Source organism: Branchiostoma lanceolatum, chromosome 10 (genome assembly GCF_035083965.1).
Source record: "Branchiostoma lanceolatum isolate klBraLanc5 chromosome 10, klBraLanc5.hap2, whole genome shotgun sequence".
In the NCBI taxonomy this organism is placed as follows: domain Eukaryota; kingdom Metazoa; phylum Chordata; class Leptocardii; order Amphioxiformes; family Branchiostomatidae; genus Branchiostoma; species Branchiostoma lanceolatum.
The window spans coordinates 784,964-801,977 of record NC_089731.1 but is presented as its reverse complement, the minus strand read 5'-3'; the positions used below and the strand labels follow the sequence as shown (position 1 = coordinate 801,977).

At 43.7% G+C, this 17,014-nt stretch overlaps 2 protein-coding genes across 2 annotated transcripts; both read left to right on the top strand.

The window, feature by feature from the left end:
* The first annotated feature begins 5,479 nt into the window (after window positions 1-5,479).
* Window positions 5,480-14,184, top strand: LOC136443790 (multiple epidermal growth factor-like domains protein 11). Its single transcript, XM_066441153.1, has 12 exons — window positions 5,480-5,558; window positions 6,080-6,137; window positions 8,790-8,988; window positions 9,213-9,341; window positions 10,093-10,227; window positions 10,650-10,781; window positions 11,282-11,446; window positions 11,951-12,162; window positions 12,545-12,602; window positions 12,857-13,303; window positions 13,386-13,517; window positions 14,114-14,184. The coding sequence occupies exons 1-12, from the start codon at window positions 5,509-5,511 to the stop codon at window positions 14,182-14,184; spliced, it is 1,788 nt and encodes a 595-aa protein (XP_066297250.1). The 5' UTR covers window positions 5,480-5,508.
* A 406-nt stretch (window positions 14,185-14,590) lies between these two features.
* On the top strand, window positions 14,591-16,939 carry LOC136443193 (uncharacterized). Its single transcript, XM_066440333.1, has 3 exons — window positions 14,591-14,749; window positions 15,197-15,355; window positions 15,649-16,939. The coding sequence occupies exons 1-3, from the start codon at window positions 14,635-14,637 to the stop codon at window positions 16,119-16,121; spliced, it is 747 nt and encodes a 248-aa protein (XP_066296430.1). The 5' UTR covers window positions 14,591-14,634; the 3' UTR covers window positions 16,122-16,939.
* The last annotated feature ends 75 nt before the right edge of the window (window positions 16,940-17,014 follow it).

Here is a 17,014-nt window from a genome sequence, read left to right as displayed (position 1 = left end):
CTGGATTGGTAATGTGAACCTAGCATAAGGCGGCAACCGCGACGCGCGCTCTCTGCGACCTCAGCTTATCAGAGTGATCAACGAATTTCATAGATGAAAAAAACGAATCTTTTTACGTTTTGTGTGTTTTGTTGTCTTTTCAGCCATACTTTTACATTTTGCATGACCTTTCAATTATGAAATTAAGGATTAGACGAATACGATTTTGCTGTCAATTTTAGGTCGCAGAGAGAACGCGGCGAGGTCGCCGCCCTAGCTATTGGAATGGGGGTAATACAATAGCTAGGCTAAAACTAGGCTACTTATTCCACTGGGGCAGGGACCTCGTTGCGACCGTGCTGCGACCCATAATCTGACAGATCGTTCAATAAATTTCTTACATAAAATACCTTTTTAGGCTTTATGTTTTAGTCATACTTTTACATTTTGGATGATATTCTGATCAAAGATGTTCAGTCAAGGGTTACACAAATCAAATGTAGGTCGCAGTGAGGTCGCAGTGAGGTGGCAGTGAGGTTGCAGTGGGGTCGCAGGGAGGTCGCAGTGAGGTCGCAGTGAGGTCGCGGTGAGGTCGCGGTGAGGTCGCAGTCAGGTCGCAGTCAGGTCGCAGTCAGGTCGCAGTCAGCTGGACGTTTGACGCCGGTGTCCTTGTCTGATTTCTGGGTCCTGCCGTGTGGCACACCTGGGCAACTTGAACTTTAAATACTGAGGTTAGTGCTGAGCCTCTTACGTATAAGGGAGAGATTGTTTTGGGAACAGTGATCAGCTTTCAGTCGAACATGAGACGGAGTTTAAACTACGTCCTATACGTAAGTGAGGGCTTATAGTAAAGGTAAAGGTAAAGGAAAAAGCGGTCGAACTTCAGACTTAAATCAAGAAATTTACGTCACTTCTTCCTGAAAACAGCAGACGCCGACACAAAGAAATGCTACCGAAAACATATTGGTGAATGTATCAATGATAGTCTATCGGGCGCCAGAAATCTTATCTGTGAAATAAAACTTAATCCCAGATCAGGTATAACACGAATCTCTCCTGAAACAACAGACGCCGATTCAAATAGATGCCACCGAAAACATAACCTTCTCGGTGAAAGTAGTTATGATATTCTAATCATGTATCAGCAAAGGCATCGGGCGTCTGGAATCTTATCTGTGAATCAAAACTTAATCCTAGTTTAGGTAAAACACGCCATGTGTCGAGATGTCGATCATGGCTTCCCACCGGGTGCGTTCGGTTTGTGTAGCCTTGTCAGGCTGTGCTACTGCGGACACTTTCTTTCATCATATCACAAGGCCGTACTAGTTTAGTTGAGTGGTTATCGTCTTGAACGTAAAGTAAAGCAGTCATCCTCAATTAAGGCTAGTGGTAGCGCAATGCGGCTTCGCTTCGGCTCGGGCATTCACACAAACACACCGGGTCACCCCTACTCTTCTCGATAAGCGTGTTGGGTTCTTTTACGAGCAGCAGAGGTTTGACGCTTTAAAAAATGTTTAGAAAAAGATTGAACCACCTTCACCCTTCAGTACATGAATCAACCCTAAAACACTAGTTTTTTGACACGAATAGTTGAACGGAACTCGTTACCAAATCTATAATTAATCTCTCATGCGAGAAAGCACAAAACGAGAACAGTATAAATGCCAATCCATATTTGGATAAAACACGCTAGACTCTAGACGTACCAAAGATTTTCTTAATCTAAGTCGCAGACTTAACTCGGTTTTATCTTTAGTCCGTCCTTCCGCTTGTTACGTGTTTAAGATCGACTTCTGGAACTAATAATTACGGCTACATTTTCCTATGAACCACCATTCCTTTTTCTGTTTAGCTGTCTCTCTTGGCCTCTCTCTATCTCAATGTTTCGCCCGTTTGTCGTTCTTAGGTCATCTCCGGTCATCTCCGGTCCTTGGCAACTAATGTGGTCTAATCTAAACTATTAACGGATAGCTGGAGACGTTAAGACCATGACGCATAGGTTACATGAACACAGACACAGGGTCCTCGAATCAGGTATCATAGCGACTTCGGGAACTTATATGTTCATGTGAAACGACATTCTTCTCTCATACCGAATCTCTCTCTTTCTTTCCCTCTCTTCCGATCACTCTCACTGCATTCCTCTAGAATTCCCTCACTCTTTCTCTCTTTTGTCTCTTGTGTCTCTGCCTCTCTCTGTCTTTCACGCTTTTTCTCTTCGTCTCTCTGTATCTTTCTATGTCTCTCTCTCGGTCTCTCTCTCCATATCTTTCTTGATTGATTGACAGGTCGTGTTCTTGCCTACTCGCTTCAATCCTTGGTCCTTATCACTGCGCCCGGTAAGGCCATGGTGGTACCACGAATTGATTCTATTTCTGTCTCTCTCTCTCCCCTCTCTCCCCTTGTCTCTCTTTCTTTGCCCCTTTCTCTTTCTGTCTCTCTGTTTCTGTCTTCTATTTCTGTCTCTCTCTCTGTATGTCTATTTTTCTCTGTTTCCCTCTCTCCGTGTTACCCATTGTTTATTTCTCTTTGACTCTCTATATTTTTCTCTGTCTGTCTCTGTCTCTGTCTGTCTCTCTCTCTCTCTCTCTCTCTCTCTCTCTCTCTCTCTCTCTCTCTTTCATTCACAAACTTTAAGTTTATTTGATATCCGTGGTCCTTGGCAACCATTGCCGGATCACTGGGCCCGTTAAGGCCACGGCGCGACGGAGACACGTACACAGAGACCACTGCCTTGACTCCTTGACTCCGGTAATTTATTTGTACAGATATGTCATAAGTCTGCGACCCTTCTCAAGGTGTCCTGAATTTACCTTTAAGATCAGAACGTCACCTTTGACCCGGAGTTGTCAGTAGTCCATCATAACGTCCTTGGGTGCCTCGAACCTTGCCCGGGAATGTGGGAATCGTCTGATCCCAATGATGACCACCTTGTAACGTTTTGTTGTGACGAGCCGGTGGTGTCGTCTGATTTCTGGGTTATTCTGTGTTGTACAACGATGACTTGAACTGTAAATACTAAGGCTAGTACCGGGCTACGTATAGCTTCCATAGCTCTGGGCCTTTTTTGGGGCTTATAATACACTTTTTGCTGATGACTTCTTTTCGTACTGGGTCAATAGTAACCAATCAGTAACCGTTAGGCCCGGTTACGAGCTGCCTGCACAAACGACCCAGTACGAAAAGAAGTCATCAGCAAAAATTGCGATGTAAGCCAAAAAAATGGGCCAAGAGAGCCTGTTATGAGACTAGCTGCTTATGTGTAAGAGAAAGATTGTTTTGTGAAAATTCGTCAGCTTACAGTGAGAAATGAGATGGAGTTTAAAGCTGCGTCTTATGCTATAGTTGACATAAAGTTGGGGCTAACGCTAAGTTTCATTACGTTTTATTTCATTCTATTAACTGTTGTGCAAAGTCTAGGTGGACTTTTCAGGTACAATGACATGTGTTAATACTGTATGTACTTGTAGCGTCTGTCTTCTTTGTCACGACTAGTAGAAAAGAGTCAGTCTTCATTGAACTAAACTGGTTCGATATCACTTTCTCTTTCCTTTCCTTACATCTGCTTCAAGATTCCCCGCAGGCGAAAACCCTGACGTTCAGGAGATTCAATAATGATGTACAGGAACTTCACTGACCTTGTCTGGTCTTAAGGAACCCTTAATGACTCCGGGAGACACAAGGTCATCGCTTAATCGGACCCAGTAGTATTTCCTATAAACTAGATACTGTCCGGAGGACACGCTGTGCAGATGTGTGGTTTTGCTATCCGCTATGCTTATGAAGGTAGGACAACCAGGAAGGAATAACAATATGGCTAACATTATCGTCAGATCTAAGTTAAATCCAACCCACTGGAGTGCAAACTTTATTCTTTATTTTGAACAAGACAATACATAGTGGAGCGCCAGGCAGCCAAGCTGATGTTGCGCACCACTTAACATTACAATTACATTGATATACAACAATGAAATACTAGAGACAATTCAGTATACAATTCAAAGTAATACATTTAAATGCACATTTTAAAGGTGTCTAGCTGGAAGCAAATCTTTTCGTTATTTCAATATTGTTGTTTCGTTGTTTCAAGTGCGAACCTGTGGTGTTCTGTATCCGCTATGTTCATGAAGGTTAGACATTAGACAGAAGGAATAACAATATCTCAATTAGATCGAACCCACTGGAGTGTAAATGTGGTGTAAGGTATCACCAACGGTGCCTGATGCTTCAAGTGAGTTGCGTTATGGAAATCTTGACATGAGATATCTCCCATTAAAGATCATGACCATGGCTTATCCAGAACTAGCAGTTCCGCCGCAGTAGCAAGAACAGCCGCCAGGGGGCCCAAAATCTAACCGGAGATAAAAACATTTCCTTGCGAATTACTGTAAATCAAAATGGCTTACAAATGGCTTTCGTAAAAACGACATGCAGGCCCCATACTATACATTTGTTTTGTACCGTTTGACCCCATGGCATTTATGAAAAGTGGTAGGCCGTGTGTCAATTTCCAAGGTCAGATAAAACATTAAAAACACACACACAAAAAATACAAGTTTGCGAACGTTTGCCACTTGCATTGCTCCACGGAGTCCATTCCATTTCAACCTTGCCCGTTTTCTAAAGCAAGAAACCCCTTTTGTTTTGTTCACGGTGCCTTTTAAGAATAACGCATCACTTTTATGGAATCATATTCCTGGTCACAACGTCGCCATGGTGACGTGACGTCATCCGTACCATATGAATGACCACCGGACCACCAGTCAGACAATAGCGATCAGGATGTGGGAAACAAAACCCACTTCATCACCTCTTCACACCGACGAGAACCTGTTGGTTCATTATTTTCAAGAGCTCGATAATCCACGCAAAATCCTCGTGAAGAGTCGAGGGCCCTTCAACGTCTCGAAAATTCGTGCGGTCTGTAGCTTTTTATCCAATTCTGGTTTTTACATCTTTTTTTCTTTGTGGTTACAGAAGAAAACTCGCGAAGTTTTTTTCCTTCCGCCATGTTGAAATGATGCGGGTTTGTTGGTGGATTGCTACGGTGTTTGTCAGTTTTGTCGCCAACAAATTATTGATGACAGGTAGGAAAATCTTTAACCTTTTTTATTACTAGTACAAATAGGAGTATAATGGCGTCACATAATTTCGTTGAACTGACTCTGACTGCAAGGGAATCACACAACATGTTCGTGTCGATCAAACTGAGTTTTCTAAAAAAAACTATAGGTAATGGAGCTGACTAAATTGTCAGGTCCAAGTTTTTCCTTTATGATCCTGACAACAATAATTCTGTAACAATTTAAACGTCACAAACGGGTGTCATGTAACTTGCATTGTTAAAAACCAAACATGTCAAATTTATGTCAATACATGTCAGTTTATTGATGTTTTGAAAGCAAGCGCTAAGCGAACAAGGATTGGAATATATGAGGGCAACTTTACCTTTTATTGTAGTTTGACGGTTTTGCCAAGAAACAAACAAAAAATTACGGCCTTTTTTCTCCTTGTCTCCCAGACGCAGTCATGGACGTGACCTTGGTGATTGACCCCTTCATAGAAGAGTACAACGACAGGTGAGGAGCCTCTCGCCATCTTAGATTTATCCGGAATCCACTGAGTCGACGACTGTTGAGCGACCATGCAATAACCAAAACTCTCAAGCTAATTTAATTGATAATTAAAGAAGTGCATTTTGTAAGTTTTGTTACTGGTATCTTCAAGGTCATACCTTTATATCATAGATCTGACCAACTACCCAAATTGGCTAGCCCTAGTACACAACATACAAGGAAACATTTAACAGTTAACTCATTAAGAGTTGTTGTTTCTTTGTCTGTCGTTTGTGATAGTAACTCAATGTAATTTGTACGATATTCAATACGTAACTGGGTGTCGACAAAACAAAGATCTCATTATGGTCTCCTACATGTATTTTTTTCCATTGTACTTCGGAATCTTAGATTAAATATTTGTCATTCTGGATAAGGACCCCCCCACTCCATACAAAGTAACATGACCAAAATAGGTGCAACAATCCTTAAGTCTCTTTAGTACTGATCATCCATTCATTCTTTTTTATTGGTTCCTCTCACAGGACCTATCTTAAGTGCGTAACAGACGAGGAAGTTTATGACATCAACTTTGGGCCAGTGGTAAGTATTGCTTTAATTTATTTTTTTTCTTTCACTGGTTAAAGAGAAATGTTCACTGGATGCGTTCAAAATATTTGAGACAACACATGAAAACAAGAGATATGGGCCAGCTCAAATGTTTGCACTTTTTCATAAAGCACTCTATCAAAAGTGTGGGTATTTATTATTCATTGGACCAGGAGATGAGACTGTCCATCTACTGAATATGTCATGCCTTGGCTCCATTTTCTTGTTATACATCTAGCGTTCTACGCAAAAAAAATTGTATTATCTAATAAACGTAATGTACGCAATGTCTCCTGCACATTCTGATCTGATCGGCCTCTAAGAGATTTTTTTCCTCATTGGTCTTCTTGGGCAGTTTGTAGTATCTAGTTCTGCCATCTTTCGCCACCTGTAATAATTTAACCGCAGTGGCCGAATTCGTGGAGCTTTTAAAACCATAAGTCCCAAACTCAACCCCAGGAAATGCACCGAGTCTTAGAATAATTGGAAAGGCCGCCTTATTCTTATCGGTCGTTTCCGCAAATAGTACATCGTGACCTTGAGCAAAACGGCGCCTCATTAGAAGCATGATCATGGCAGGTCCCAGCCTTCCCTTCAGTGAGTAAAGTCATAGATAGCGAAGAATGATGCTCTGTGCCACCCTGCTGTGTGCTAACGTTTTAACACAAACAGTGCATTGTGACCTTGTGAAAAATTCAAGATGGCGGCCCATTAGGAGCAAGATCAGGGGAGTTCCCAAAATCCCCTGCAGTGCGTAAAGATTTTTTTTTTTAAATTTTATTCGAACATACATAAATATTTAACATACCAACATATTTACATTACACATTTACAACCAACAAATAAACACAGTTACATATTGTTGCAGGGGCCATTCCCAATGGCTTTTTTGCAGTTGGGTGAGCTCCCAAGTTACATATATCTACAGGGGTCATTCCCACTGGCTTTTTTGGCTAGGGTGCGCTCCCTAGGACTTTTTTGACAGGGGTGTTTCATCCCCCCTGGATTTTCTGTGCTAGGGTTTCTTCCCTAGGACTTTTGTGCAGGGATGTCATCCCTGGGTTTCTGTGCAGGGTTTTCCTTCCCTGTGTTTTGAATATAACACTTACCAATTGTTTGCATTTATTACAAGTTTTACAAAAATTTACAAAATACATTTATATATGAAACATAACTACATGTAAAACATTACACGCTATACACACTCAAATTATAACCGCTATACAGGCACAAAAAAATATAAAACAAAAGCTACATTAACACCATATCAAACAATTACATCAGATAGAAAAAAAAGTGAGAACAAGCGTATATAGACAAACAGCAGAAACATATACAATTATTCATGCATCAGAACAAAATACACAAATGCCATAAATCACAACAACAACAAAAACAAGCATCAGGGAAAACACACAAAAAACAAAAAGTTACAAATTTACCAATACACAAAATCAGGCTACAATACTTACTGTTAGTGTTACAACACCAGCCATACAAAACAAAGAGATTACAACATTCTCACATAGACAACGCCAGGTAAACAAAAATATCATATACATACAAGAGCACAATAACATTGTTGGGTACGATAAACAGTGCGTAAAGCTGGTAACAGCGATGTCAGGTAGAAAAATGATGCTCTGTGTCAACCTGCGTGCGAAAGCTTTAACTCAAATAGTGCATTATGTTGACCTTGTGAAAAAATTCAAGATGGCGGCCCCATCAGATGGCGGAACAAGATCAGGGGAGTTCCCAAAATCCCCTGCAGTGCGTAAAGCTGGTGACAGCGACGTCAGGTAGAAGAATAATGCTCTGTGCAAACCTGCGTGTGAACTTTTTAACACAAATAGTGCGCTTTGACCTTCATGTCCAAAAATTAAAAAATGGCGGCCTCGTTGAAAACAACTTTAGGGGAATTCCCAGGAATCCCTGTGCGTCAAGTTGTAGATAGCGACGTCAGGTAGAAAAATGATGCTCTGTGCCACCCTGCGTTTAATGTTCTAGCCCAAATTATGGCAAATAGTGCATTATGACCTTGAGAAAACATCCTAAATGGCGGCTCATTAGAAACAAGCTCAGGGATGTTCACAGGATTCCCTGTGCGTACAGTTATAGATAGCGAATCCCGATAAGAAGAATGATGCAGTGCGCCACTCTGCATGTGGACGTCTTAACCTTGACACAGCGCATTGACCTTGGAAAAACTTTATCCATATTAGTCGCCTTATTCTTATCGGTCGTTTTCGCAAAAAGTAGACCATGACCTTCCGTAAGGAATTCAAGATGGCGGCCACATTAGAAAGAAGACCAGGTGAGGATTCCCTTTGCGTATACCTATAGACAGCGACGTACGGTAGAAGAATGATGTAGTGTGCCACCCTACGTGTGAACGCCTTAGCCTTGATGCGGCGTCTTGACCTGATGCCTTATTCTTATCGGTCGTTTCCGCAAATAAGACATCATGACCTTGAGCATGGAATTCAAGATTGCGGCCTCATTAAAAACAAGATCGATATATCAGGGGAGTTACCAGGATTCCCTGTGAGTAAACCTATAGATAACGATAGAAGAATGATGCTCTGTGCCGCCCTGCGTGTGAACGTCTTAACCTTGACACTGCATCTTGACCTTGCCCTCCCACAGCTCGAGGCGCAGCAGGAGGAGTTCTACGGCCTGAGCTCTGACCAGTTCGTGATAGGGGACGTCTGGCCGGAGGGGTACCGGGGCTCCATGTTCTGGTTCCGCCAGGCCGCAGGGGACGCACGGGTCGGGGCGTTCTACTGTGACGTCACGGGCAGAGGGGGCAAGGAGAGGGTCACAGGGGTCAAGATGAAACCGGGAGGTAGGATTTCTGTTTGCTTGTTTGTTTGTTTGTTTGTTTGTTTGTTTGCTTGTTTGTTTGTTAGATCGTTAACGTTAGAGAAGGTCCCTTCAACACCGATGGGAGGGGACAAAATTCTCCTGTTGTTAAAACATGATTAACAGAAGTTGACATGATACAACGTTAACATGATACAAACCTGCATCTAATGTTACAGTATGACATTCTCTTGTCCATCCTCCCAGCGCCGATCAAACCTCAGCTTCTCACCACAACGGTATCCGCGGGGGAGTCGATAACCTTGAACATGAGCTCATCAGCGGCGGCCGACAGGGTAGAGTGGAGAAGGGACGGAGAAATCCTGACTGGAGCCGGTAAGAAACGTAAAGTTTACCTGTGGTTGATATGATGCTATTGGGCTAGCCACGTTCTTACTGGCGCCGGTAAGAAACGTAAAGTTTACCTGTGGTTGATATGATGCTATTGGGCTAGCCACGTTCTTACTGGCGCCGGTAAGAAACGTAAAGTTTACCTGTGGTTGATATGATGCTATTGGGCTAGCCACGTTCTTACTGGAGCCGGTAAGAAACGTAAAGTTTACCTGTGGTTGATATGATGCTATTGGGCTAACCACATCCTTACTGGAGCTGGTAAGAAACGTAAACCTGTGTTTGATATGATGCTATTGGCCTAACCGCATTCTTACTGGAGTCGGCAAGTAGTCTTAAGTGCGTCTGTATTTAGGCTGGATCCATTTACATAAACCATTCTAGAGGAGGCATGGCCTTCGGGCTTCAATGCAATTTTAGCACACTCACAATTGTAGCTGTATTTAATATGTCAAATACCGCTAAATGACGCTACCATGGCGCAATGATCGCATAACCAGGCTTTGATATTCTAGCATTCATTTTCACGCATTAGCATTCGATACGCTCTTAATGATCTTATGAGGGTATATCATATTTACCTTTGCTGTCTCCGGTAGTGTTTTGTCTGTAACGGTATTTCTGACGGCGTATGTGAATGTGTTTTGTGGTTGACATAACTCAAGAAGTTCTTAATTGTTATTCTCATTACTATCACTTATTCCGCAAACGTCTTAATATCTCCTTGTGCTTTCAGACTCACTGCAGTTAAAACTAGAAGACGTCCGTGTAGAGGACTCAGGGATCTATGAATCTTATTACGTCACCAACGAGACAGTAGGAGGGGATCGCGCACGCGCACAGCAGGGCATTATGAGATTACTAGTCAGAGGTGAGACAGGTTTTTTTCTTAATCATGTTCATCATTTTCAAACCGTCATCGTCATCATTGTTATCACCATCACCATCACAAACATCATTATCTATTTCAAACCATCGTCGTCATCATTACGATCATCACACCACCATCATCATCATCATCATCTTCTTCTTCATCAGTATTATCATCATCATCATCTTCATCAGTATGATCATCATCATCATCATCTTCATCAGTATGATCATCATCACCATCTGTGAAAAATTACCGTAAAACAAAATTTGGAGCCAGATATATATATACGGCAAGGAGTAAATATGACTCCTTTTGGACCGCTAGGAAGCTGACGAGTTACGTTAGTCAGGTAAAGGCATTTAGATTGTGGATTGATAATCTTATTTTCCTTTGCATATCATTTTTTATTCCACCTCTAGCCTGTCCGGTAGGCCTGTGGGGAGACGAGTGCAGTATGAGGTGTCCCACGTGCTTTAACGGCGGGGAGTGCCACCCGAGGACGGGCGTGTGTGTCTGTCCGCCGGGGTTCAACGGGCCCATCTGCGAGAAGGGTAGGTTTATATTTTTATATCCAACGAATCGTTAGCTGTCACACAGACCAGTCCCTTACTAGAGGCTGTGGCTGCTGCGCTACCAAATATATATATTTTTTACTTCGCTTTTGGACAGACAAGGACAATGTCACAGGCACTGCGCCCAGGTTTTTATAACCGTTGTTTTCGCAGCGCCACGTACACATACAGTGAACATGTACAGTAAGCTTGGTAAGGTGAAGGTAGTCCCATTTTAGATTATCAAACAGTCATTGTCTTCACAATACCCTCATCAAACCACCCCCATTCCCCGGCATGCGGTCCAAACAGGTACGGTACAAAGCGTAACCTGCGATTTTGACCCCCCCCCCTCAGCTAACGGTCACAACAGGTATGGTACGAAGTGTAACCTGATACATACCCCCTTCCAGCTTACGGTCACAACAGGTACCCCCCCCTCCTTCCTCAGCTTGTGGTCCCGACGAAGTGTAACCTGATATATTTATCCTCGCCCCCAGCTTGCGGTCCCAACAGGTACGGCACGAAGTGTAACCTGAGATGTCACCTGGACTTCTCGGGCCAGTCGGACCCTGAGGACGGCTGTGCGCACCTGACGTTCTGCCTGCCCGACCCGTACGGCTGCTCATGCGCGCCGGGGTTCTTCGGGCTCAAGTGCTCGGAAGGTAGGTTTGGCTTGAAGTGATGCCTAGTTCTTCCCTTTTTGCACATCACATTCTGAACAAAGCCAAGGATTTACCCTAACTCCAACACATGAATTGTTGCTGCATCTTCGACCAGTCCTCTGGTCTTCTTGATAACGACCGAAGACCCAGTTGCGCAGCACTCGTGGTCTTTACGCAAAGGTTTCGGTCGGGGGCCATGATCTTGATGAGACGATGCAAAATCTTCACTTTCTGCTCTGAAGATGCCATGAATCAAACACCATCATCATCAAAGTTCATATGGCATGGTAGAAATTATAACGGAATAAGTTTCTAAATTAACTGTAACAGCCAACGCTGGATTCGGACTTACCTGAATTTATGCAATGCAATGCATTATCTTTGTCAAAGAATGATCGTTGACCAGTTGAGATCTACCTCTTGGAGTTACTTAGTAAAAAAAAATAAGGCTAAATTTACAGGATGAAGCATTTTATATATGTAAAGTTATCGGTGTGTTTCTAGCTTGTACACCCGGCACGTTCGGAGCCGGCTGCTGCCTGACGTGTCACTGCGAGGGCGGAGTGAGCTGTAACCGCTTCACCGGGGTCTGCCCGGCCGAATGCGCGCCGGGGTATCTTGGAACCAACTGTCAGATAGGTGAGTGCTGCGCGTGTATTTATATCTTATATGTTTATTCATTTTCAACACCTGAAAACCCACTCATTGCAGAGAAAGTGGGACACCTCGTCTTCCACTGCTTCCAAAAAGTCAAACCCCAAAAGCTTAGATTCATTCTGTAAAAGTTTCTAAAAAAATCACTTGTTCCACTTGTCACCATTGTTAACCTGCATTGTTTCATGTTGCAATTAGCCCTCGGGCAAGAACTTGGAAATTAACTATATTTATTATATCATTTATGTCATACCTGGGCCGGGATAAGGTTCCGGACCAGGTGATATTTTGGGTTATCAAACGGAATTCTACTTTTCAAGTCACACGGGCTTCCATAGAATCATTCGAACGCACATCGCGTGTGCAGAGTGTTCTGCTGTCAATAATTCGAATACGGGATTGGGACTTTGGAATTGCTGTTGTTACAATCTTTATGTTTTAAAGCACCAACTCTTAAGCGGGTATATCGATGGACTACGGCACGTTGGCTACCTCACTGCAAGCGTGCAATTTGACGAAGCGGTCAACGAATTTCATCAACAACAGAGGAATCTGCTAACACTTTGTTTGTGTTTTTTATAGCCATACTTGTAAATTTACATGATCTTCCCATTATAAAGTCCAATCTACCATAAATCCAATTGAGGACGCAGCGACGCCGCCAATGTGTCGCAGTCGAGATGCCGCTTAGGCAAACTCGTTGGAAAGATTTATGATCATTTATATTCCATGATCGTTTGTTTTCCTCCCCTACAGAATGTAAGGTGGGAACATACGGACGGCAGTGTGAGGGGCGGTGCAACTGTCACGACGGGGTGACCTTTAACCTTTACATTTTTACAGAGTGTAAGGCGGGAACGTACGGACGGCAGTGTGAGGGGCGGTGCAACTGTCATGGCGGGGTGACCTTTAACCTTTACCTTTTTACAGAGTGTAAGGCGGGAACGTACGGTCGGCAGTGTGAGGGGCGGTGCAACTGTCATGGCGGGGTGACCTTTAACCTTTACCTTTTTACAGAGTGTAAGGCGGGAACGTACGGTCGGCAGTGTGAGGGGCGGTGCAACTGTCACGGCGGGGTGACCTTTAACCTTTACCTTTTTACAGAGTGTAAGGCGGGTACGTACGGACGGCAGTGTGAGGGGCGGTGCAACTGTCACGGCGGGGTGACCTTTGACCTTTACCTTTTTACAGAGTGTAAGGCGGGTACGTACGGACGGCAGTGTGAGGGGCGGTCCAACTGTCATGGTGGGGTGACCTTTTACCTTTGACCTTTACCTTTTTACAGAGTGTAAGGCGGGTACGTACGGACGGCAGTGTGACTGGCGGTGCAACTGTCACGGTGGGGAGACCTGTAACATCGTGGACGGCTCCTGTCCGGAGGGCTGTCCCCAGGGCTACATGGGTCCCGACTGCCAGGGTAGGGAAGGTTCTAATCTATACATAACCTGAGGTATTAGTCTATATCAAGAAGATATCAGGGATGACAGACTTTACCCAACGAACAAAAATGGCTTGCACCTAGGATGTATCGCATCACACCATTGTTTTATTGGAATTGCAGACACACAAACACAAGCAGACACTCAAATGGACACACACACACAGATGTACTGACACACAGACACAAAAACAACTTCAAAAATTTAACTTCTCAGAAAAATTACACAACCCACGTATGGTACAAAAAAGTCAAACCCGACAAAAATGATTGATGTAGGTTCTTTTAATAGACACATTTGTTGGCACTTAAAGCATTAATTTGGGAAGAAACAGCGATATGTCTTCCTTTACATATTCTGTGGAATATTGTCGGACTAGGCAGACGCATTAAAGCGTTAGAGAAATGATTAAATACATGTTGAGCCTCTGCATAATTCAGAAGTGAACGGCTGTGTCGGTACGGAAGAACCTGCCACCCTATCGGCTCGTGTATGTATTGCACAGACATAAAGAACAATGTGGACAATTTAAAGGCATTTGATGAATGGTGCCATGTGTGTTGAGCCCCCGCAGAAGTGGACGACTGTGTCGGTACGGAAGACCCTGCCACCCTATCGGCTCGTGTATGTATTGCACAGATATAAAGGACAATGTGGAAAATTTCAAGGCATTTGATGAATGATGCCATGTATGTTGAGCCCCTGTAGAAGCAAGCGGCTGCCTGTCTCACCCGTGTCAGCACGTACACAGAGGCACCTGCAAGCCTATCGGCTCGTGCATGTATTGCACATGTAAAGTCCCCCTCTCACTGGACCCGTGGCCTGGCACGCTGGCGAAGTCGCTGCGGCCGATCGAATTGACAAAGCACTCAACGAATTTTATCGACGAATCTTTTTAAGTTGTCTTTTTGGTCATACGTGTACGTTCTGAATGATATTTCCATTTTAAAGTCAAGGGTAACACAAATCCAGTTTAGGACGCAGTGACGCCGCCAGCGTGCCGCGGGGCCAGTGAGAGGGGGGCTTTAGGGGCGATGTGGCGTATATTTAAAGGCATTTGATGAATGATGCCATGTGTGTTGAGCCCCCGCAGAAATGAACGGCTGCCTGTCCCACCCGTGCCAGTACGGAGGAACCTGCCACCCTATCGGTCTGTCCCGGTACTACTGCAGGTGCACGGACGGCTACATCTCCAGGGACTGCGATCCCAGTGAGTACTATAATTTTTCTTTGACCTTTCCCTTGAGATTGTGCCCTCTGGTGTTGGGGGGAGTTGAAATTATCATTCAGTCGCGAGAATGCCGAGATGGATAGAGTGGAATGTTGCAATGTTGTGTTCTCGTCTTTGTCGCCCGTGGGTCTACCCATTGCCTTACAGTCAGAGAACCTTACGATGCATGCTTGGATTTCTGGCTGGTATGCTGGCATCTGACACTCTTAGTTTGATTTGCTGCAGCAAATATACAGATCCGACCATGTCTCTAATCCATTCATTCATTCATCATTCATACATTTCTTCATTCATTCTATTCACATTTATCTGGAAAGAAAACATATAATTTCCATACGTTATATATCAACCCTTCTGATTGCAGAAGACGTCACGTAAGTCCCTGTATTTTTGTTGTGTAGATGAAGTTCTTTTACTTTGCTTTAGACGAGACCCGGCCGCCGCCCAGACCCGACCCCTGCTCCAGTCGGCCATGTCGGAACGGCGGCGTCTGTGTGTCGGACGGACCGACCTTCAGCTGTGTCTGCAGAGACGGTTACCATGGCGACGTGTGTCAGACTGTCGTCCGACGGCCTGCTCCGACAGGTGGGTGGCGGGAAGTTACTGTTGTTATCGCCATCGAAACGGTTACCATGGTTACTTGCGTCAGACTTTCGAAGGCTAGTGCGCCTATCTCGGGCCAATGTATTTGACTATACTTTGTAACGGGCACAACACTTATATTATTCATTCATTCTTTCATTCATTCACTCACTCATTCACTCACTTACTCATTCATAATATCTGTTAAGGATGTTTGGCCATAAAGCAGAATTAAAAAATTGTTTTCTATTTCCATGGACAGAAAATGAGATCCTCTTCATCTCTATTTGTCACAGAACCGCCCGAGGCCGAACCGTCCTTCCTGCTACACCGCGTAGTCATACCCGCTGTCGTGTCACTCCTGTTCGGAATCGTCTTCCTGGCCGTCTTAAGACGATGCAGCGACAAGGCGGGCTTCCAGGTTTCCCCTGAGGAGCCGGAGGAGAAAGTAGAACATTTCTCTACAAGCGAAGACGAAGAAGACGAAGAGGGCTGCGAATTCGACGACGAAGGTCTCGGACCGTCTGTCGAGAACAGTTTCTTAATAGAGAACAATGAAGTAGAAAACTGTGTAGAGTCGGGCGCGGAGCCTCAAGACATTCCTCAAGACATTCCTCCAGATGTACCTGAAGATGTTCCTCCGGTTGTACCGCATAAGAAAGTTGAAGGCGTTGCGCCGAGAGATACGCTGTCGGAAAGAAAATGGCTGGCGCAGATTAAGAAAGTGGCGCTAAAGCTCAGAAGACATAGATCTTTGGAAAGGTTCTAGTCTTAGCAAAACCCAAGACATGCTGACTGTGGTGATGACGATCGTTTCGAAGAATCAAGTCCAGAACGTGTTATTTATTTATTCCGTTTTTAGTACTGAAAACTTCAATTCCTTGCTATGCGTTTTGAACAACCTATTCCAAATAACCTTATCTTTTAGACTACTTTATTAAGCAATGTGTGGTTGTAACACTGATGTATTGATGGTATATTAACCAACTTTAAAACACTCACCTTGCTGAAAAAAAGGAAGAGGGTGTGTACATTTTCTTTGAGAAAGTTATCCAGTCCACCATAGATTTCTGTTATGTATATGATTAATTTGTTGATATAGACTGTTGTGACGTTGTTGTGGCGATGAGTATATAAAAGTGAAACGTTTGATGTTGAGTTTAACCTACAGACGTTCTCAATGGAAATGGGTCAAGATGAGTCATAAGGTTGGGATCAATAGTCATCAATTATTTGCCATTTATCGATTTTTGACATACCCGTAACCATAGCCAAGAACTGGCCTTTGATACGTCCATGCGTCGCGCACGCGTACACACGTAACGAGCCTGCTGATTGGTTTAAACGGATTTCCGAACCTTTCATCTGCCAATGAGAGCACTTGACACCGGATGATCACGGCACAGCCTTGTGTGTCGCAGAAATCTACGACGTCGAAAATAGCCATTATATTTAGCGGATTGTTGTGTTAATGTTAGAAACGTCACGTATGCTGTATACATTTCAATAATATAGTTTGATGAATGTTTGTTGCCGCACCACACAGTGTTTTTCTCAACAGGATTGTGGAATAAACTACGCGTCGTACCACTTGTGCTTTCTTCCTTAATTAAGATTGTTTTGAACTCTATGATTTACACATTATAGTGACATATCAAATCC